General features: G+C 31.4%; 2 protein-coding genes across 4 annotated transcripts; one reads left to right on the top strand and one right to left on the bottom strand.

The window, feature by feature from the left end:
- Positions 1 to 1,267: 1,267 nt before the first annotated feature.
- LOC123195303 lies at positions 1,268 to 5,903 on the bottom strand. Of its 3 annotated transcripts, none has more exons than XM_044608995.1 (8): positions 5,491 to 5,903; positions 5,289 to 5,388; positions 4,988 to 5,108; positions 4,771 to 4,892; positions 4,378 to 4,499; positions 4,121 to 4,280; positions 1,919 to 1,979; positions 1,268 to 1,297 (listed from the first exon to the last, which is right to left on the bottom strand). In XM_044608995.1, the coding sequence occupies exons 1-8, from the start codon at positions 5,687 to 5,689 to the stop codon at positions 1,283 to 1,285; spliced, it is 900 nt and encodes a 299-aa protein (XP_044464930.1). In that variant the 5' UTR covers positions 5,690 to 5,903; the 3' UTR covers positions 1,268 to 1,282. The 3 variants fall into 3 exon arrangements, with proteins under 3 accessions (XP_044464930.1, XP_044464938.1, XP_044464920.1); XM_044609003.1 differs by lacking the exon at positions 1,268 to 1,297 and adding an exon at positions 1,421 to 1,662; XM_044608985.1 differs by lacking the exon at positions 1,268 to 1,297 and having other exon boundaries at positions 1,733 to 1,979; positions 5,491 to 5,902.
- An 11,561-nt stretch (positions 5,904 to 17,464) lies between these two features.
- LOC123212069 (leucine-rich repeat receptor-like protein kinase PXC1) lies at positions 17,465 to 19,938 on the top strand. The gene is made up of 2 exons (XM_044631108.1): positions 17,465 to 18,908; positions 18,987 to 19,938. The coding sequence occupies exons 1-2, from the start codon at positions 17,480 to 17,482 to the stop codon at positions 19,658 to 19,660; spliced, it is 2,103 nt and encodes a 700-aa protein (XP_044487043.1). The 5' UTR covers positions 17,465 to 17,479; the 3' UTR covers positions 19,661 to 19,938.
- The last annotated feature ends 2,096 nt before the right edge of the window (positions 19,939 to 22,034 follow it).

Raw genomic sequence — 22,034 nt, 5'->3', positions numbered from 1 at the left:
GTCGAAAATAGTCCTTTGGCCGGTTAAATAATTATATCAAAGTTGAATTGGTTCCCAAATCGAGAAATGGGACAAAAACTAGGAGTAATTTGTATTAATCAAGAAATTGACACATCAACTAGAGTTTTGCTTTAATTTGTTTTGGATTAAGTTACTTGTACTCTTTCCAATTTTGATTCCCCCGTACCAACAAATTATCAGAAGGAATCATGGCCGAAGGTGATTATGGAAAAAGTATTTTGGCAGCAAAAAAATGGTGAAAATGAAGTATTAAAGGAAGCAAATTGGAGAAATGTTCCAAGTCGAGAAGGGTCCCTTAATTGGCATCCTTGGTGTTTTTACATAATTACATTAATAAAAAGCCGCTGCCGAGCGACGGAATGAGTACAAGAGAATCTCATGAAATGACTGGTGGATCTCCACCACGCCGCCAAAATAACTGCCGGCAAATGACTAGCAAGGATGTTTAGAAGATGGGATAAACTGAACCCTCTGTATTCAGTGACCTAATAATGTAATAAAAACTTAATTTTTATATTATATTATATTTATTATATAATATTTTTTAAAATAAAATAATAAAAATTATAATTAATATATTATTATTTTTAAAATATTATAAATTTTAAAATTTTAAAATTTATATATATATATATATATTATTAAATTATTATTTTCTTAAAAATCATTAATCTACATCAATAATATGTATCTTATCATAAAATATATTTATATTAATTTAATATACTTTATAATATATATAATATTTTATTTATATTATATTATAAGATATGTACATATCTCATAAAGATATTAATAGCCATACATATGGCTATACAAAGATAAAGAAAAAACTTCTCAGGCTGCAGGATTAATTTAATGACCCAACTCAGGGGGAACCCGAGTGTAGGTTATAAACAAACAAAATCAAATTGTCATTGCTTGACGAATAAGTTGAAAACGATTATTTGTGTTTAAAAAAGTATTATTCTTTTAAATTGTTGAAAGTTTGTAATCCCAATAATTCAAGAAGTTACTCCTGGCTCTTGGATTCTACATTTTCCTATCCTGTTATTCTTAGAGTAACTTTTATCCATTGAACGATGACTCTTCCGCTCAACATTGTCAAATTACTGAGGCCGACTTTCATCCCTATTCGATGGGTGGATCTTGCACCCAAACTCCCTTCTGTCTTTGCACTCAAGGCCAATCTCTATCCAACCTGAAGAAAACTTTGCACACCTCTGTTTCCTTTTGAGAGGCCTAGGGCCCATAGAAACTGTCAAAGTGAGACTGCCTATAATCCAAAATTTCAAGAAAAGAATAATCTTACAAACGTTTGGGTCATAACTTAAATTATTTTAAATATGTTATAATCCATAATTAGATTATTTATATGAATTACCTTAAACATGTCATAATTGATTATTTAATTTAATAATATAGATTAAATAAATTATGCTAAACAGAAAACTCCCGTAATTCAGTAAGGATACAACTGCAAATAGAAAACTAAAACACGTGAAACCCAAACTCAAAACCTAAAATAAAGTACAAAGCAGGTTAAAACTGCCCAATTAAGCTGTGTCAAGTAAGCCCAATCGAAGCGAGAATCTAACAGACACACAAGAAAGGAAGTGGGAGCAGTTTTTATTAACATACCTGAAATTGTAAGAAACAGAGTAAATGTAAATCAAGCTATTGAAATACATACCAATGAAATGAGATCAGATTTGTATGAATTTTAAAAGTTTTTTTTAGTAGTTAGAACATTTTTCTTTAACATTGTTAGCGTAATTTGTTTCATGTTTATCTACATGTGTGAAATTCTTCACCAAATACAGAAACAGCAAGTATCATGTAATCAAGATGATTCTTCAACTGGAACAGTTGAGTAGGTACATGTGTAAGTCTCTACCTTTGAACCATTTTCTTTATACTTTGCCCATGATATTTTCCATGTCTTAAGAAGACTTATCCTGCGATGGTCAAGCCAATAACAAAAACATGTGTATAAGTGACAGAGAGAATATTGGCATAATGAAAAAATGCATTAGTAGCAGCACAAGAGTGATCTCATTTCATTATTGCGAAATGTGAATAAGATAATTCTCACAAACATGCGTGTAGAAAAAGCATGGTATTCCTCATTTCAAGAATATTATCTGAAAGGATCTCAAAATCTAAACTGTGACATTGCCACTTGAAACAATGGTAGGCCCCAGATGAAACTCAAAATTTGCTTAATTCAAAAGCCATATAGAAAAGTTATGCCAAAAGATGCTGTCATTTGCATGTAATGATAAATTAAACATTTAATCTCACTATGTTGATTTATCATGATATAGATCTTAATATCCAAGCATTATCTATTATTCATCATTCCTACAAAGTGAGTGCCAATAAAACACTATCCTGAACATTTTTATCAAATAAAAGAAATTAAAGAAAAATGCACAAACTTCTAATATTATATCACCTAGAATAAAGCACAATAATCCAAAACCTTCCAAGACATGATAAATTTTCCAGTGCATACATCTCCATGAGGGAAAAATGCTGCCAGGCTATTTACTGCAACATTCAATCTTAAGCTATAACACACTTGATTCTGTGATGTCTTCATTGTTGTTTTCAATGTTATATACTATAGATTAATATAGTCACATCCATTTCATTCGCCCAATATCTTAATTCTTGATTGCCCTCTCTTGCCCTATTTTAGACTTAAAAACATCAATCTCATAATGATTCTCGTCAATTAGTCTTTTGCCATACGTACATCCTCCTTCAAGCTTATTCTTGGATTAAGTTTATTTAGTTATAGCAAGAATTATATGTGGACCCCCTCTATTATGTGGTACACTAGGGAACCAATGTCTACCCACAATGCAATGTTTGCTACATGAGTCCATGACATTTGATAATAGTAGAGGCTCAAATTCTTATTAATGTTGTAGGCTCCCATATTCCTTGCCATATACCTTAAACTTATAGACAACCATGGTTGGAACATTCCTGTGGTAAGATAAATAATTAGTTTTCAGGAACCAAAGGTAGCTTTTATGCTTTTTTTTATTAAAAAAGAAAACAAATGTTCTGACCAAGTGTTAAACTTTTATTTTGAAAAGAGGAAAAATAAGAGTGAACTCTTCAAGGTGTCACAGCTTTTTGAAAAGTCAGTTTATGAAGACTCACTTTTTTAGATTGATTAAGCAGAAGGTCAATAAGTACATTATAGATATTAAATTTATGAGTAATACTATACATATCCGTTTTGAGTACATAAATATGTACATACTTATATGTATCATCACATGGTGTTACTTTATTCTTAATTTAAAGTTACCTAATCATGTAATAACATACATAAGTGTGTATATATTTGTGTACCAAAAGCAGATACACATAGTTTTATTGCAAATTTATTTCCACTTGAACTAGGAACTTCAAAGTGTGTCAATGCTATAGGCTAAACAAAAAAAATAAGTTTACATGTTCCACTAATTCCTGATGCACAATCAATTTTGCAATAACATTTTAATCTAAAGCATGATTTTACATTACAAAAATCATAGACTAGTACCTAAAATCCTATGCACTGGAGACAGGCAGCATTAATAGGGACAGAAAGACATTGGTCAGAGAAAGTCTTAGAGAGAGAGTCACAATAAGCATAGTAGTTTATGGCACTTAAACATAAATTCATGTGGCAAGTCTACAACTAGAACTCATATATTCATAAATTCTTTTCATAGAAAAAAATAAATAAAAAAAGGGAACCCAAGAGCAACATGTCCCACAATTTGCATTATCATCATCCTTTGTTAATATACAGAGAGTAGTAATTGGTATTCAACAGGGGAATATTGCAAATTTTCTAGAAAGGCATAACTACTAATATAAACTAAAAAATATGAAATGCATTCAGTAACATGGACTGCCAGGGAAACCTGATCAAAATGAGTGATATCAAAGTAGCCTCTTAGCAAGGGTATATCCTTTTTATGTTTTATCTTTTATTGAAAATTTCCAATCTCTAGATCATTCAAAAGCGACATTGAAGTTTCAGGGTAGAAGAAACAAGTTCATAAGATCACAACAAGAGAAAACGAAATACCTTTGGGTTTCAATACTTCTCTTCGCAAGCATGAGTGTCAAGAAGACAGGAACCATTGCAGCAAAAAGATGCTTAAGAGTGTGCCCACTGACAACATGATGAGTCCATCTATATATTGGTTTATCTGCTGCCTCTTCTACCTTAGCTAACAGATAAAATACTGCAACCATGAGATTAAATTCAGAGTGAGTAATGCATAAGAACCACAATACTGCTAGAAATGTAAGAGAAGTACTAGCAAGATGAAAAGCAAAAACCTGCTGCCCAAAGCCAGTATGAGGAATGTGTGTACATTGGAGGCAACAATATAGCCATCAGAGGGATGGCAATACAGGGAACAAACTGGATCAAAGCATAAGGCCTCAGGTCATCAAAAAACCTGCAGAGGAAAACACGGCATAATTAGGCAAATTTGCTCGATAAGGGCTCTCTATAACAAGAGTCTCCACCAATGTTTGACCCATCACAACTTTTACATCAATATAAAAGCATAGATATCAAAATCAATGTTTATTCTATTAGTAAGAAAAAATACTTTCACTGATTTAATGCCTAAACCATGCAACAAAAAAGCCAGATCACAACAAACATGGTACTATTTATAAATAACTGAAGTTGACTCCTGAAAAATAAAGAAGCAGCATTCTCACCTCCAATACAAAATGCTAACTACACCAGCCAAAAGTAAAGGTACAAGTGAAACAGTTCCCTTCTGCTCATCAATCCTTTCGATGACAAAGATTGCAATTATTGATGTGAAAGCAATAGTCATCTACAATTTCCACCACCACATGCGCAAATATAAGGAACCATAACCAATGAACTAAAAACTAAATCCCCATTCAAAGCCCGAACAACAATACTTACAGGCAACCGATCCCACACAAGCCGAGCATCATTAGGCTTGAGATGATAGTATGACGATCCAATACCAACTGCGGCCACACCAATGAAAAAGCATGTCCAACCCCAAAGCTCACCTTGCAAGCTTTTCAAGTCCAAATTATACAAATTTCAAAATCAATAAACATAAAACAAAAAAAAAAAAGAATCATCTTCCTGCTTCTGATATCACTGTAATCGGGAAATTTTTCAATAAATTCACCGTAAGATTAGCCTAATTAAAAACAGACCCACACAATTCGACAAATTAGCTATTTTGAATTACCTTAGCTTAAAATAATTGCCATGATAGCAGAGGACAAGCCCGATGAGACCAACAATAAGAAAGGGGAAATTGGAAACGACGTTTAGAAAATTAGGTATACCTGAAATTAACATTAGTTAACATTTCAGTCAACTCAACATAGTAAAGAATAGAATTCTGAAAAATCATATAAAAAAATCTATGAAAAAGCGAGAAGAGGTACCAAAGAACTCGCGTTGGTCAGCGAAATCGTGATATTCTTGAGACTGAGGGATAGCAGGAGTGACAATCATCAGTACAACGAAGCAGATGATCGCCACGCTCCATGCGTAAACGGTCCGCTTTCTCATTCTCAACGTGCGTGCGTTAGGGAACTTCCTCCTGATTTTGTCGCTCGAGTTTTCGACTGGACTTTTCAACATCAACAGTATCCGACCCGAATCAGCCTTAATTGCAGTAATCGCATCAGCCTCGCTGTTCGTTTCAACGAAATCTCTCTTGTTTTTTTTTTAAATGCTAGGTTTGTCGAATCAATTTCCCACCCCTGGTTTTGAAAACTGTGAACGTTCCTCCCTGTTTTTTTTTCAGCGGTTAAACTTCATCGGCAAGGCAAAGGGTTAACTTAGTCATTTAAGGCAAACAATATACCATTTAAACGAACAAAAACATTCCAAACCTCTCCTAAAGATTTTAGAATATAACTAAACTTACAAAAAAAAAAAAATTGTACAAACTGAGGGAAGAGTTTGAAATTAAATGATAAAATATAACTTAATTAAATATTATTATATTAAATTATATAATTTATTTGTACATATAATATTACACAATTTTTTAAATAAAAATAACGTAACCGATAATCAACAAGCCAATCTTGGTCGTAGCTGCCAAGGCCCAATCTTTCCATTTGAGTTGCGATATAATGGAAATCATTCTGCTTTTGCTTCACTGTATGATATCTGGGCAGCTAGGTTTGGGAGTCGTAGTTCTTTTCTATTTGATTTTGCTTCTCATCCCCCTTTCGTTCTAGCAATTGGATTGGCTAGTTGCTCTAAACTCTCTTCATTGATGCTCAGGACGATTCCACTTTTTGACCCTTCTTTTTTTATATAGATTGTTGCGATTTTCTAATTACCAACTAATGTATGTAATTTTGATCTTTACACATGATAGACTACATTAATTATGATTAAGCTAATCAAACTATGTTATCCACTATAATAAAAATAATTAGAATTGTATGTGGATTAGACACATGAAATTTGTAATGTGTTTAGTATATTGTTCAATAGCTTACATCTATACTTATGCTATTGACAACTTTAAAAATGTGTGTTGACAAAGTATGAGGAGAATTTTACAAAGGATATATCTCAAGAATTACTTGATTTTGGAGAATTGACTAAAGAGGATATCAAAATTTCTCTCAAAATCATCTTACCTATCTTAAGATAAAGAAGTAACGAAAGCTTTTAAATTTTTACAAAAATGGTCACAAATTCATGCTTATGATGTCATATGCAATATTTAACTCAATACTCATTGTTAAGGTTTTCCTCTTATGTGAGAGGACAACCCATTTACTGTCTTACCTATTTTTGATCTTTTGGTTAAATATAGATGAAGGCTATTTTAGTCTTTTCACAAAGTTTAATGAAGACTTATAAATATCCATTCAGATGAAAATTAATAGAGGTGAAAAACTTATCTAAAATAAAGAGAAAAGAGGAGAGGAAGAGTCACTTTTCTGTTTCTGTTTATACTCTAAGAGTTTTTGCAAATCTAAGTTTCTAAAGTTATTCACCATTAGATTGAGCTGAAATTTTGTGGAGGCGTTCAAACACAAGGCTCTACATTTTGAACGGTGGAGATATGATTTTGAGGTGTCTTGATCCAAATCTAGACATGTGAACAAAAAACCTATTTTAGTGATTTCTCTTCATTAAACTTGTGTTATTTGATTCCTTATTGCCAAGAATAGTTGCTCTTGATGTATTGTTGATTATATATCTTTAATTTTACTAGAGAGAACTCTGCTTGTACCCATTATTACTGTTGATAGTGAAAGATTTATCTAGACTAGGTCTCGTGATTTTTTGTTTCCTCATTGCGGGGGTTTTCTATGTTAAAAATCTAGTGTCTATTGATTTATTTAATTTTGTTGCATTTGCTTTATTTGTGAGTTCTTAATAGGTTTGCATAGAAGATTGGAAAATATTTTTTATCATAGACTATTGCCTTATTTTGTTTGGTTATTAGAGTATCAGATTTTTTTACTTAACAATCATAAATACCTCGAATCCACGACAAAATTGATTTAGTGACGAATGAAGAGATTGAATAATGTCACCAAAAGAGCTCTAACCAAGTAGTTTTCTTTGTTATTCTCTATTTTCATGATCCAAAAAACATGTGGGTGTTCTTAATATATTTCTAATAGCACTAACTCACAATAAATAATTGAAAAAACCTCTGGTTTTTCTTCTTTCAATACATTGTCTACGTATATGTAAATGATTGATTTCTCCCATAAGAGAGACTTTAATTTATATTATATTTTTGATGAGATTATAGTAGTATAACATTCCTTTTAAGACGACTACTCTTCGAGGAGAACGTATGCTCAAAAAAATAGTAACCACTTAAACTTAACTACAATCATGCATAAATACCAAAGTTAACATTTGAAAAATATGTTAACTTGACCTTAATTTCATAACATATGCAAAAGAGTTCAAAAGATGTTAATTGAAATATAACATATAGGGGGCGTTTAGTTTAGGTAATGTTTTATTATCAAAATAGAAAAATTACCTTGAAGATAAATTACTTAAAAGATTACTGGGTATAAATGATTACTATGTTTGATAAAATTTGATAGATATAAATAATTATTGTGTTTGGTTAAATGTAATAAAAGATTACTAGTAAATTATTTTACTTAAATGCCCTTGAATATAATTATTTTTAAATATTTTTTATATTATTTGTCATATTAATTAAAAATAAATTTATTTTTATCTCAAAAAATTAATAAATAATAATATAATTATAATAAATTCAAGATTACCTCAGTAATCTTTAAATACCTAAGGTGAATGCGGTAATTAGATTACCACTTATATTACATGTCATGTCAGCATTGGTAATAGAAGATTACTGTAATATTTTATTACTGACAAACCAAACAAGGAAATAAAAGATAGATTATTAAGGTAATCCTAAAAAACTCCAACCAAACACCCCCATAAAGCAAACTAAAATTACTGTACAATGATATCAATCTATAATAAGTCATAACGTAACATAATAATCTTTTTATTCATCAAAACCTTGCTTCTTTGCAATCTTTGTTCATATCCTACTTTCAAAATATAGAAAAAATAAAAAATAAACAACCACTAACCACCATCACTTTTCTTCTTATTTTTCTTTACTTCTTATCGCTTTACATTTTTATCTTGTAAACTAGTAATTTGAGATATAAATTGTTACCCCTAATTACAAATTGACCGTTTATGATATTGCTGATTTTCAAGACACACGTAGGTTCTCACTCGTCTACCTATACTTCTCTTAGTTTCAAGTCATTTCAAAATTTTGGCCTTGGTGAATTTCTTGACCTTAAGAGTACAAATGGTGACATTTGGCTTTAAGTAAGCTTGAAAAGAAACATACAAGGGACTCCTGAAAATATGAAGAACTCAAAAAGAAAGAGATTGGGATGACAATTTTCTATGTTTGTTTGGCCAAAAGAGTCCTCAAAACATTCTTGGTTTGATTTTGTTGATCAATCTCAGTATTTTGGAAAATGAATAGAGAAGAGAGGAAGAGAACAGGGTAATTATAGTTAAAAATAAATGTATTATTAAAGCTCTTGAAATAATACGGCGCTTGGAATGAATATAACTATAAGAGTTTACAAGTAAATTTAACAGCCTAGAAGCATACGGAATCTAGAATGGATGGTCAAGGTTAATAATATAAGAATAACAATCATAATCCTATTTTGCTACATGTTTGGGTAAGAAATATTCTAGAGCATCTTAAAAGCACCTTGCATTCTAACCTGGTGAAAGAATGGTTTGGTTTTTTTTCTTTTTTCTAACTAGTTAGATTGACATTCGGATCAAGAAAATAACATTGTTTAAATATATAATATTTATAATATACTATGAATTAGACTTGCGGTTATAATATTACTCATACTAAATGTCAAGACTCAAACCTGAATCCAATATTTTTTAAAAGCCGAGGGACTTGTTTTCACCTAAGGTATAGTAAAATCTCAAAATCGTACTTTTTAATTTTCAAAAATTCAAATACTTACTTATCAGTTAATTTTTGTTAAAATTTTTAGTTAAAGTTAAGGGTAAAATGACTGTTTTAATATTAACAATATATATAATTCATTATATTTTTTTTTTTATGTTTTAAAAACTAACAATTTCACTTTTGTTTAAAATTTTTTTAACTTTAAAAAATCATATTTTTCCTTCAAACCTAGAATTTTCATCTTTTTTTAATTTTAGTTGCCCTCACAACTTTTAAAAACTATAATTTTATCTTTCGTTTAACCTTCAATTTTTGACATCTTTTCGATATCTTCCTTTGTTTGAGTTGAATTGACATCAATTATTTTCTTGTTTGAGCTATCCATTGGTGATGTCGGCAATGGGAAACTACTGTCGATGATAAAAGACTACCGTGTAGTAAAGAGATAAGATGAAATGTGACTAAGACATGTGTCAATATTTCTTAAAAAAATATTTATATGTTCCAACGTGGCCTTGAACCACAGTCCAACAACTCTATTTGATTGGCAGCTGGGTCCTGATCGAGTTGATCCAACTGAAGATCCACCCCGGTTTCTTGTCACGTAAATCAAGGCTCCAATGATCAAACTACAACAGCATATGCAAACTCAACCTTCTGTTTTGGCCTTATCGCTGTACAGAAACTTCTTAAAACACGAAAAAATTTGTTGCACTTGGCTTTGTGCTCCAACAATAAGAAAATTAATAAAGAAAACATTTTTCACTCGGCTATTCATTTAGCAAGGACGGTAGGTGGTGTTTGTTTTGTCCATATCCCGGAGCTGACACAAATTTAGAACGCCAATCCCGCCTTCAATCTCTCTTTTTTCAACCGGGAACAAAAAGCAAAAGAAAAATGGCCTCTGATGAATTGGCAGAAGAAAAAAGCTGAAGTGTTTCCTCCACTTTTTGCAACATTATCACCGTACTCATCAACCCACTTTGCCCTACCATGTGCCTTTCAAAACCTCTTACCATTTACCTAATTTTAATTATTTTTTATCTCTTTTATCAATTAAATTTTCTCACCCTCACTAGGTAGTTTGAATAGCAAAGTGATGGGATATTGAGTCGATCACTAGACTTGAAATTTTATTAATTTGGTATAGTTGATTCAACCCCGAAAAGACGATATGATTCGGATAAAATTTTTCATTACAAAAAAAAATAGTGGAATGTTAAACATAAGAGCATATGTTCAAATCCGTAACATTTCAAGATTAAACTCCTTGATGCACTGATTTTCCTTCACAATGTTTTCACTTCATGACACTGCTCTTTACAATTAGTGAATTTATTGGGAGACAAATGGAGCTGGGGAATTTTATGAAAAGGAAAGGGTCAACCAAAGTTAGGAGAGCTGTTAATTCATGTTTACTTTATAAATTTATGTATGTTAATAAACCAAAAATTAATTGGTCCAGCCACAACAACCTTGCTTTAGTGAGACTTAAAGTTATTGTGAGCTTTTTCCTTTCACGATGACTAAAGAAAGGGACCAGCCGACAAATCAAATTACAACTTCTATCTCTTGTTATGAGAAATCTTGTGCAAATTTTCAATTGCAAGGATTTGAACACAATGCCTTGCCCTAACACATTGTATCAATGTGCCCCCAAGCTTAATTAAATTTTATTTAAATGTAATTTAGATGTTATATTTAATGATTAAATAGGTAAAAGTATTTTATATATTAATCTTAATATTGATTTAAAGGGTAACCCGATCAAACCATCGATCAATCCAGATAAATCTCTTCACTGAGTCAATGTATGATCCGAATCTAAACATTGCTTTTAAAGCTATTAATTCCTTTATATTTCAATATAAATAATATCAACAATGAGTAAAAACTTTAAAAAACACCACTAAGTCCAAACCAATAAATCTTTCATGGTTAAACTAATAGTCTAAACTAATAATTCTTTTATGTTCCAATATAAATAATTCCTTTGTGTACTCAATAATTTATTTTTGCTAATTCGATTGAATGCAACTTACTAAATTTGCTTATTTGTTTTGTTTGAGAACTCAAAGTATAGAGGTCTCTTTAACCATGATGGTACCACATGCCTTTAAATTTTCCATCCACAACTCTAAGGATAAATTATCCTTATAAGTTATACTTTTTATTTTTTTCTTAAATTTATTCTAGGTGTATCCAACCTACTCGTAAGAATTAAATTTATATAAGTATAGGTCTAAAAACTTAAAACCTATACCCATTTTATGAGTGGATACCCATGAGCAACTCGTCGACTTTACCAGGTTTAATAATATTAATTTACACAAAGAGAAATAAAAAATATATAAAACTTTATTTTTATTAGTAAATTATTCCCTAAGTTAAAAAGACACAAACTTGACAATTTGTTTTCAATAGGACATTACATAACCAATTTAACGCAAGTGAAGCAAACTTTTGGCCACATATTTGAAATGAAACACATAAAGTTCAACAATGCAAAAATTATAAATTAGTGGTATACTTGCCTCTAACATGAATTTTCATTTCATCAATTGTATCAAAATTTTTAATGTCTTGAATTGTCGATGAATAGTCATTCATGGAGGATGAATACCTGTATAGTGTCTGTAAGACATTCATGAAGGATGAACGATTGCTAAAGGTTAAAAAGGTTAATTTGACATCATGAATGGTTGTGCATGTATGAGGGACAATTGTTCATGAGTGAAAGTTATCGAATACTTGTGGTTATAAAAGAAAGGGCACAATTTAAGTGGAATAAACTGTTAAATACCCTTGTGCATTATGACTGCACACCCATTCATGGTTGTTGAAATTGAAAATCTAAATAAAGAAGTCCAAGAATAAAGCAAGAAAATTTTACAAAAATACTATTAATTGAAGGATCGTTGATGAAATTTTAAAGCTTGATGATAGTAACATTAGAGAAGAGGTAAGAAAGATGAAACTGTTGTTGGAAATATGGTGCAAAATAACATACAACACAACAGAATATGTGTATTTTAAAATTTATAAAACCATACAAGAAAGTTATAACCTAAAACCAGGATCCACTTTTACACTTCATATTGCAACATGACATAAGAAAACGTGTGATCTTTACAATCGAGAGAAGACACCATACTAACATTTGGAGGCTCTTTCGTCTTTCACAGGTTACCAAGATATACCAAAACATGTTCTTGACCCAACAACCATCCACATACATTATAAGACTGGTCTCTAGTAAATTATTATGATCATTTAGCTAATGAAGTGTTAGTAATTGACCTTTAACATATCAGTAATACAATGCTCATATAATTATTTCTTTTCCTCATACGACATCTCTTCAAGGTTGAGATATAAATTAAGTGTCTACTTCAAGAAACCCTTAATATACATATATTGACGTTTGTGTCAATACTCAAGCAATATTGGATTAAGCACCAACTCAATCAAATAAAATGATTTATTTTATAGACATTGGAGCAACCATCCATATAAAATCCTCTTGGTAAGTTTGTCCAGTGCAAATGACTACAATGTACACTAATGTGTTACACTAAACTATCAACAAACAATTTTGACACGTAAAATATGTTATCATCTTTTGATGAGCTTATTCAATATCATAATAATCAAACTATAATACTTCTCTGGGAAATTACCCTTTGGAGGTAAGTGTCACTTACATTGACTATTAGAGGATGTATTTAGTTAATATAAAACCAATCATTTCACACATAATTTGAAAAAGATCAAAATAACCTTCAATATAAAAATACATAGAAGCAATCAAAAGATATCACTAAAAAAATTAATCCATTATCAAATACAAAACATAAATTCTCAAATCCAAAACACGTCTCTTAATCATAAAATAATGACTCAAGTACATCAAAACATAATGATATAAAAAGACGACATTGCCCCTCATGATGTCCATGCCTACTAACCTGTCTCTAGCACTACAACCATTACGTTCACCTATCATCTGCAAGACATTAAGATAAGAGAGTGAATTATAATCATCTAGTAAGTAAGAAATCTAATTTAAACTTTATATAACCTCTATTTTGCCCTTTAACTTGATCCACTTAACTTGTTCATTAAGAGTATGCCTTGTACTTCGTACATTAATGATGTGAACCTATTTATATTTATTCTTGACTGAGGATCAACTTCAATCCCCTAAACCTATTTGAAAAACCATAATATTTTGGTTTGTTCATTTAATGGTATCTTAAAATCGTAACTGGGATGATTTTTTAATCCTTAATATATTGGGTGAAAACTTATAACTCAACTATAATTGAATTGAAACTCTAACTGTTATGCTGATCGAACTAGATCGATACAAAAATTAGGCACTTTAACCATATGAATACTTTTACTATGCAATACTCTCCCTACATTTACTATTAGATAACAACTCATACCTTAAGCCTATTACGACCCACCATACCATGAGTGATGTAGAGAGTATTTAATAGGTGCCCCCTCATAATGATTTTTATGACACATGTCAACTTATGAGTGAAATTGGTTTCATGGTCAACTAAATAAGGTATGGTTATAGATATGTATGCATACAATTTCAAGTTAACTAACTGTAAGTTCAAGAGCAACTCTTACCTTACGTATATTTGTAAGTAAGTAAGTGTGTGTGTGTGTGTGTGTGTGTGTGTGTGTGTGTGTCTCTCTCTCTCTCTCTCTCTCTCTCTCTCTCTCTCTCTATATATATATATATATATATATATGAAGATTGGACTAGTTAAGCCCATATGTGATTTTACCTTTAACCCTTGGTGAATGAATCCCATCAAACAATAACACTAATATTACTGACTACATTTACCCTTTGATGACGGTCAAAGATTTAAATTGACTAAAAATCCCATATTATTAATGACCTTATATCCTTGGCCTAACACTAACATATGTATGTAGCAATATCCACGTTTGTAGAAACAACATTTCAAACACGTAATTAGCTTCATAAAAACTTGGACAAAAGACTTTTTCCCACCAAAGTATAGTAGAATCTCAAAATCTTACTCTTTAATTTTTAAAAACTCAAATATCTACTCATAAGTAAATTTCTATTAAAATCTCAGTTAAAATTAAGAGTAAAATCATCATTTATCAAAAAGATAAAGTTTTATCATATTTTTCTCCTCAAATTTAAAAATTTTCCTTTTAACCCTTAGGTCTTTTTTTTCTCCTCCTCATTTGGCAACAATCTCCTCTTTAGTCATCGATCAGCTTCCCACCATCTTCAAGGTTGGCTGATCTTCTGTTTTTGGTGGTCGATCTTCTGTCTTTGATGACCAATTTCGTCAAATGTTGTTTTGGAGATGCTAATCTTGAGATGTGATTTTTGTTGGCCAAGGTAGTCAACTAAAGAAAATGGCCAAATGAAGACACGTGTGCTTTCTCTCAAGCTGGCCAAACAATTTTGGGATGGCTGATTTCAATTAGATGAAGACGATTCATCTTTGTTTGACAAAATTGGCCACCAAAAAGAGAAGATCGGTCGACCTTGAAGATGGTAGGAAGCTAGTCGACGACTAGAGAGGAGATTGTCACCAGCGGAGGAGGAGGAGAAAAAAACCTAGGAGTAAAAGGATAATTTTTCAAACTTTGGGTGAAGGAAAATTGTGAGATTTTTAAACTAGAGGAGGAAAATATAACAAAACTTTAATTTTTTAATAAATAATGATTTTACCCCTAATCTTAACTGAGATTTTTTACCAGAAATTGACTTATAAATACGTATTTAAATTTTTAATAAGATTTTATTATTCATTGGGTGGGAATAAGTTTTTTAGGCGTAAAAACTTATAATAGTTTATGAGTTACATTGGTACATTTAATCACACGCAATCTTTCCTTGCAAGCTATAAATGCATTTAAAATATGATTGTCATATGCACATAAATATTTGTTAATTAATATGCAGTCAACTCTAATACGGCCCATCATTTAAGAGGCAAATGGCACCATTTCAAAAGTTAAGAAGATACACAAAATCTCATAATTGAGTTAGGGTTTGAAATTGAAATACACTAGTGGGACGTAGAAAGAATGCAATGCAATCCAAGCCAATCCATTCTGAAACAAATCAAATCAGATGTCTCATGCGGTTATATTTATGGTAAAAAGTAAATTTCCTTCTGAAACAAATCCCATTCTTTTATAAAGTAGGAGTAGTTGTTTTACCTTAGGATAAACGATGAAGTTATGTTCTTGTGTCGCAGGTCCATGCGCTTTACCAAAGTATTATATATACACAATTTCACTGTATATCTTCTCCGGTAAAAATCTTATGCCCCAAAAGGTAGGTTAAATCTATGTTTTTAGAATTAAATTAGGTATCAATTTGATCCAATCGATGATTAGATTAGTTTATCGGTGATCGAATGAGTTAATTGTTAAAAAATAATATTAAAAAATTGTGTATAATTTATTATTAAATATAAAATTTCACTTATTTAATAGTAAGTTAAATTTAGTTTGATAATATATATATATATATATATATATATATATATATATATATATATATATATATTAAATATAATAAATACGGTTTTTAAGTTTTTATAACAAATTTTTGAAAAAAAAAACTTCATTGTTTATATTGATTGAGTTAAATCCAATTTTATATATAATCCAATTGATTTGATTAAAAATTGATAATTCAGTTAGTCAGATCGATCAATTTGATCTGATTTTAAAAACTATGATTTAAATGATAAAGAAAAAAGGTTTGGAATACGGAAATAAGAATTCAAATTGCCTTTGATATTAGAAGATCTAGCTCCAAAGCAAAATTGTGGGAAAAATCCCAATTGGTAAAAAAAAGAAAAAAGAGGAAAGTTGAAAGAATGAAATAAGAAAAAAACAAAAAAAAAGGGCTAATTTTACTCATTCAATTGTAAAAAGTGGAGAACAGCAATGATTCACCCATATTCTAATTTTCCCCCTTTAATCATTCAAACATGCCAACAATACCCTTCCCTTCATAATAATTAAAACCTCTGCCTCCCTTCCTGTCTCTCTCTCTCTCTCTCTTTCTTTAATCATTTGACAGGCTAAAAAAGCACCACATGCAAAAGAATTGGAGAATATCAGATATTACCCTGAAGATTTTCATATCCACTTTTACAAATAAACTCTTCAAGTGGATACTCTTTTACCTTATTTCTTTTATATTGCTACATGAAGTATTGTATTATTTAGTTAAAATAATAACTTCGGTCTTATCAGAAAAAATTATGTAAATCTATAATCTAATAGCAATGTATTGGAACTCGGTGAAGAATGTTTGAGATTAAGTTTTTAAACTTTGTATCTAGTAATAAAGTAAAGGTAAAGATGCTAACGACGCAGAGAAAAACTAATATACTGTAATATATGTTTTTGTTATCGTTTCATTTTATCTCTCATGCGGAGATCCCCTTTTCATGGGAAAAATTAATCTCTCCTTCCCTTCCTTATCTTTTCAGAGAAAATTTCTTATATTTTCCCTTTCTCATCTTTACTTAAAAAAATAATGAAATATTTATTAAATTTTAAGATATATTTATAATAATTTAAAAATTTTAATGATAACTCAATATATAAAGATTTAAAGAATATATAGAAGAGAACATGAGTCTAAGAGAGGATAACTCAAAATTATATTTATTTTCATTCTCATTCCATTCTCGACTATAGAGATTTTAATCATCTCCATCTTATACTCATATCTATTTTTATTGGAAAATCTTCTCTCTGAGGGAAGGGTGGGCTAAAGACCCAATTTCGTGAAACAAATTGCCATCTCTAGGTAAAGGGTATTCATATATAATTCTCAAATTTGTAGGGTTTTTTTGAAAAAAAGAGTGTAAAAATGAATAAATTCCAAAACCTTGAGGGGTATGGGAAAAAGAAAAGCAAAGCACTCTTACGATATTTTTAAAACACTTTCTTCACTCTTCCCGCTTGCACTCTCTGATTTTCAGAAGATGAACCTCCTCAAATCTTTTCTCTTTCTTTTCTCTCTAACTCTCTCTCTGTTCTCACTTTCTTTATCTTCTTCTCTTCCAAATGACACTAATGCCCTCACATTGTTTCGCCTCCAGGCCGATACCCACGGCACCCTTCTCTCCAACTGGACCGGCGACGATGCTTGCGCCTCCGCCTGGCGCGGGGTCATTTGCTCCTTAAAAGCCAACCGTGTCGTTGCACTCTCTCTTTCTTCGCTTTCACTGCGTGGGCCCATCACTTATCTCTCTCTTCTAGACCAGCTACGGTTTCTAGACCTCCACGACAACCGCTTAAATGGGACCATTTTGCCGCTCACGAACTGCACCGACTTGAAACTCGTTTATCTATCCGGGAACGATTTCTCGGCCGAGATTCCGCCCGAAATATCGGCTCTCAAGCGAATTATGCGCTTAGATTTGTCCAATAACAACATCCGCGGCCCAATTCCCATAGAAGTAACAAACTTGACTGAGCTTCTGACTCTCAGGCTACAGAACAATGAACTCACCGGCCGCATTCCCGATTTATCGGCTTCTCTTCTCAACTTAAAAGAGCTCAACTTGTCTAACAACGAACTTTACGGTCGGTTACCGGATGGTCTGCTAAAGAAGTTCGGTCAACGAAGCTTTATCGGAAATGAAGGACTATGTGGGTCCAGTCCGTTACCGGTTTGTTCATTCACAGCTGATACTTCTCCACCGGATGTTGCATCAACCGAAACGGTGCCGTCTAATCCAAGCTCAATGCCACAAACGCCTAAACTCGGTGAAGATAAAAAGAAACCCAGAAAAGGTTTTAGTACCGGGGCTATTGTGGCAATTGTGTTAGGCAATTGCGTGGCTTTGTTAGTGGTAACGTCATTTGTTGTGGCGTATTGTTGCCGTAAAGATCGAACGAATTCAAGTGAGAAACAGAGGAGAAAAAGTGGGAGCAGTTATGGAAGTGAAAAGAGAGTGTACGCAAATGGAGGTAATGACAGTGATGGAACAAATGCAACAGATAGAAGTAAACTTGTGTTTTATGAAAGGAAGAATCAGTTTGAACTGGAAGATCTGTTGAGGGCTTCAGCTGAAATGTTGGGGAAGGGCAGTCTTGGGACTGTTTACAAAGCCGTTCTTGATGATGGAAGTGTTGTGGCTGTGAAGAGATTGAAGGATGCTAACCCTTGTGCAAGAAAAGATTTTGAGCAATATATGGATGTGATTGGGAAGCTTAAGCATCCAAATGTTGTTAAACTTCGAGCTTATTATTATGCCAAAGAGGAGAAACTTCTTGTTTACGATTATCTTCCTAATGGAAGCTTGCATTCACTTCTTCATGGTGAGTTTTTGTTTGAGTTTTCTTATATGATATAACAAATTCTGTTCAGATTTAGTGAAGTTTCTGATTCTTGACCAGGGAACCGGGGACCTGGGAGAATCCCTTTGGATTGGACGACGAGGATCAGTTTGGTTTTGGGAGCAGCCAGAGGATTGGCAAGGATTCATCAAGAGTATGGGGCAGCGAAAATACCACATGGAAATGTTAAGTCTTCTAATGTGTTACTTGACAAGAATGGAGTTGCTTGCATTTCTGATTTTGGGTTGTCATTGCTTTTGAATCCGGCTCATGCCATAGCGAAATTAGGTGGATACAGGGCCCCGGAACAACTTGAAGTAAAGAGGCTCTCTCAAAAGTCTGATGTGTATAGTTTTGGGGTGTTGTTGTTGGAAGTGCTTACAGGGAAAGCTCCATCACAGTACCCTTCACCAATGCATCCTCGCCTCGATGAAGAGGAGCAGGCAGTGGATCTTCCCAAATGGGTGAGATCAGTAGTGAAGGAAGAGTGGACAGCAGAAGTGTTTGATCAAGAACTTTTGAGGTATAAGAACATTGAAGAGGAACTTGTGTCAATGCTTCATGTGGGTTTGGCCTGTGTGGTGCCACTGCCTGAAAAGAGGCCTACAATGACTGAAGTTGCTAAAATGATCGAAGATATCAGGGTGGAGCAATCTCCTCTAGGGGAGGAATACGATGAATCGCGCAATTCACTCTCGCCTTCCCTCGCAACCACAGAAGATGGGCTAGCTTGATACTTTAATTGCGACTGCTAAATTATTAGTTCCATGGAGTTGTATTATCATAGTCCATTTTTATTATTTGCATTTTCTTAATGCAAATTGTCACCTCTTGCAGCCTCTTCCCTTAAGACTTGTGATTGTCTTATGTGTTCTGTGTAGTATTGCCTTGTGTTTGCTTATTCTTTCTGCTATGTAATGTAATTTTCAGATTTCAGTTAGTAGCTAGTATTGTTTAAAGCTCAAGCAACTTTGCTCAATGGATTGAATCTTGAGAGTGGATTGCACATCAATACCTATAATTGATTTAATAAAATTATATGTACTCACTTTTGTGTACACATAAATAAATATATATACGATATATCATCATATAATTAAATAATTTTGAATTAATGATAAAATAATACTCGATAATATATCATATATATCCATTTGTGTACATAAAAGTATAAACATGTTGTATTACTTAAATTGATTAGTCATACATAGTCGCATCAAAGGCCAAGGGATTTTGAATTTTGAGCATTACTATGTGTATTCATTTTGAATATATAAATATGTACACACTTATATGTGTCATTACATGATTGAATAATATTTTATTTTTAATTCAAAATCACCTGATCTTATGATATCATATATAAGTATATATATATATATTTGTATACCTAAAATAATTTTGTTATTGAATTTTTAATGCAACAATTTAAGGTTGTTCATTTGTTTAAACAATTCTAGATTTGGAAAATTTTCAAGCTTTTTCAGCAGGTTTGTGGCACAGGAATAGAAGGATCCTCGGGACGGATGGAAATTCCGTCTTAATCAAAGTAAAATAAAAGAGCATCCAATTGGAATAGTGTTTTGTTTCTCTAGGTGGGTGTTTTTGACTGCTTTGTCATATGCGGACTACCACATCGCAACTAAATGTTATTTAATTTCAAGGAATAATTATCAATGAGTAAATTACATTTTTCTCACCCTAAGTTTGATAAGTTCAACTTTCACCCTTGATTCTTCTTAAATTTCCAATTATCCACCAAAAACGAAATTCTGTTAATGAAAACAATCCTAATTCGATATCAGATAGATTATAAAGAAAATAAATAGCTTTAAAAAGATATAAACACAGACAAAATCATTTAGCTCTCCCTTGAGGTAGAGCGCGCACACACACTCTCTCTCTCTCTCTCTCTATCACTGCAACACATTTTTGTCATTATCATCATTAGAATGACATCATGTTTCCGCGGTTCATTGCTTGTCCCATGCCAACCACCGCCACTTCAAATCAAGAGGTTGTCATCATAATTATTGGTATTTTATATTATATGATTAAATAAAAAGGAACACATCACATAAGATATATTATAAATATAATATATATTATATATTACGAGATATTAATTAAAATAGGTAAAAAAATTTTCACTTCAACCATTTTAGGTAAACGTACATTTATTTTATCTTTATAAGTAAATTTATTTATAATTTTAAAAATATCCTCCCGACTCTGTAGGTGTCATACAGGATGCGTAGGCACGAGAAAGAATGTTTGAGTGTGTGCAGAGTGTGCGAAGTGCACGATGAGTGCGAAGTGCGCATGGTGCGTGAACTGTATAACTAAAAAATTGATTATTTCTAATCAACTACAAACATATTTAAAAATAAAAATTGATTATAATATAATATATTTAATATTTAATATAATATAATATAACATTTAAAAAATATAATAAATATATATTTAAAAATTATTATTATTATTTATATATATTATATTAAATATTAAATATATTATATTATAATCAATTTTTATTTTTAAATATGCTTGTAATTGATTAAAAATAATCAATTTTTTAGTTATGCAGTTCACGCACCACGCACGCACTATATATATGAGGGTGCGTATGCACCTGCACACACTCACGCACTTCGCATGCACACACGCACCCTGTACGACCCTTGACATCACACACACGAAATGGTTGAAAATGACGTGTAATAAACCAAAGGGTATTTTTGAAGTTACAAAAAAATTTGCTTATAAAAATAAAATTACTATACGTTTACCTAAAAACATTTACGTGAAAAAAATTTTATCGATTTTAATTAATATCTCATATATTATTGAGGTAAATTAATATATTTTTAAAAAATAATAATAAAAATACAAAATATTTTAAATTTTGAATATTTTTTAAAATAATAATATATTAATTATATTTTTTATTAATATTTTATAATTTTATTTTTTAAAAATTATATTATAAATATGATTCGATACTACATAATACATCAAATTAAATTTTTAATACACGATTTGATACAATTTAACTTCCATAGTTATCACAGTTTAGACAGTGTGACAAACTTCGTGGTGGAAACA

The sequence above is a fragment of the Mangifera indica genome, chromosome 1 (assembly GCF_011075055.1).
Source record: "Mangifera indica cultivar Alphonso chromosome 1, CATAS_Mindica_2.1, whole genome shotgun sequence".
In the NCBI taxonomy this organism is placed as follows: Eukaryota; Viridiplantae; Streptophyta; class Magnoliopsida; order Sapindales; family Anacardiaceae; genus Mangifera; species Mangifera indica.
Note: the sequence above shows the minus strand (reverse complement) of the source record. Positions and strands in the feature narration are given on the sequence as shown.

Coding starts and splice junctions, on each gene's coding strand:
- LOC123195303 (XM_044608985.1), bottom strand. CDS start 5,689: ATGTTGAAAAGTCCAGTCGAAAACTCGAGCGACAAAATCAGGAGGAAG. Junction 5,109..5,288: donor GGCAATTATTTTAAGCTAAG/GTAATTCAAAAT, acceptor GGACTTGAAAAG/CTTGCAAGGTGAGCTTTGGG. Junction 4,281..4,377: donor ATACTGGCTTTGGGCAGCAG/GTTTTTGCTTTT, acceptor TCATGGTTGCAG/TATTTTATCTGTTAGCTAAG.
- LOC123212069 (XM_044631108.1), top strand. CDS start 17,480: ATGGGAAAAAGAAAAGCAAAGCACTCTTACGATATTTTTAAAACACTT. Junction 18,909..18,986: donor CTTGCATTCACTTCTTCATG/GTGAGTTTTTGT, acceptor ATTCTTGACCAG/GGAACCGGGGACCTGGGAGA.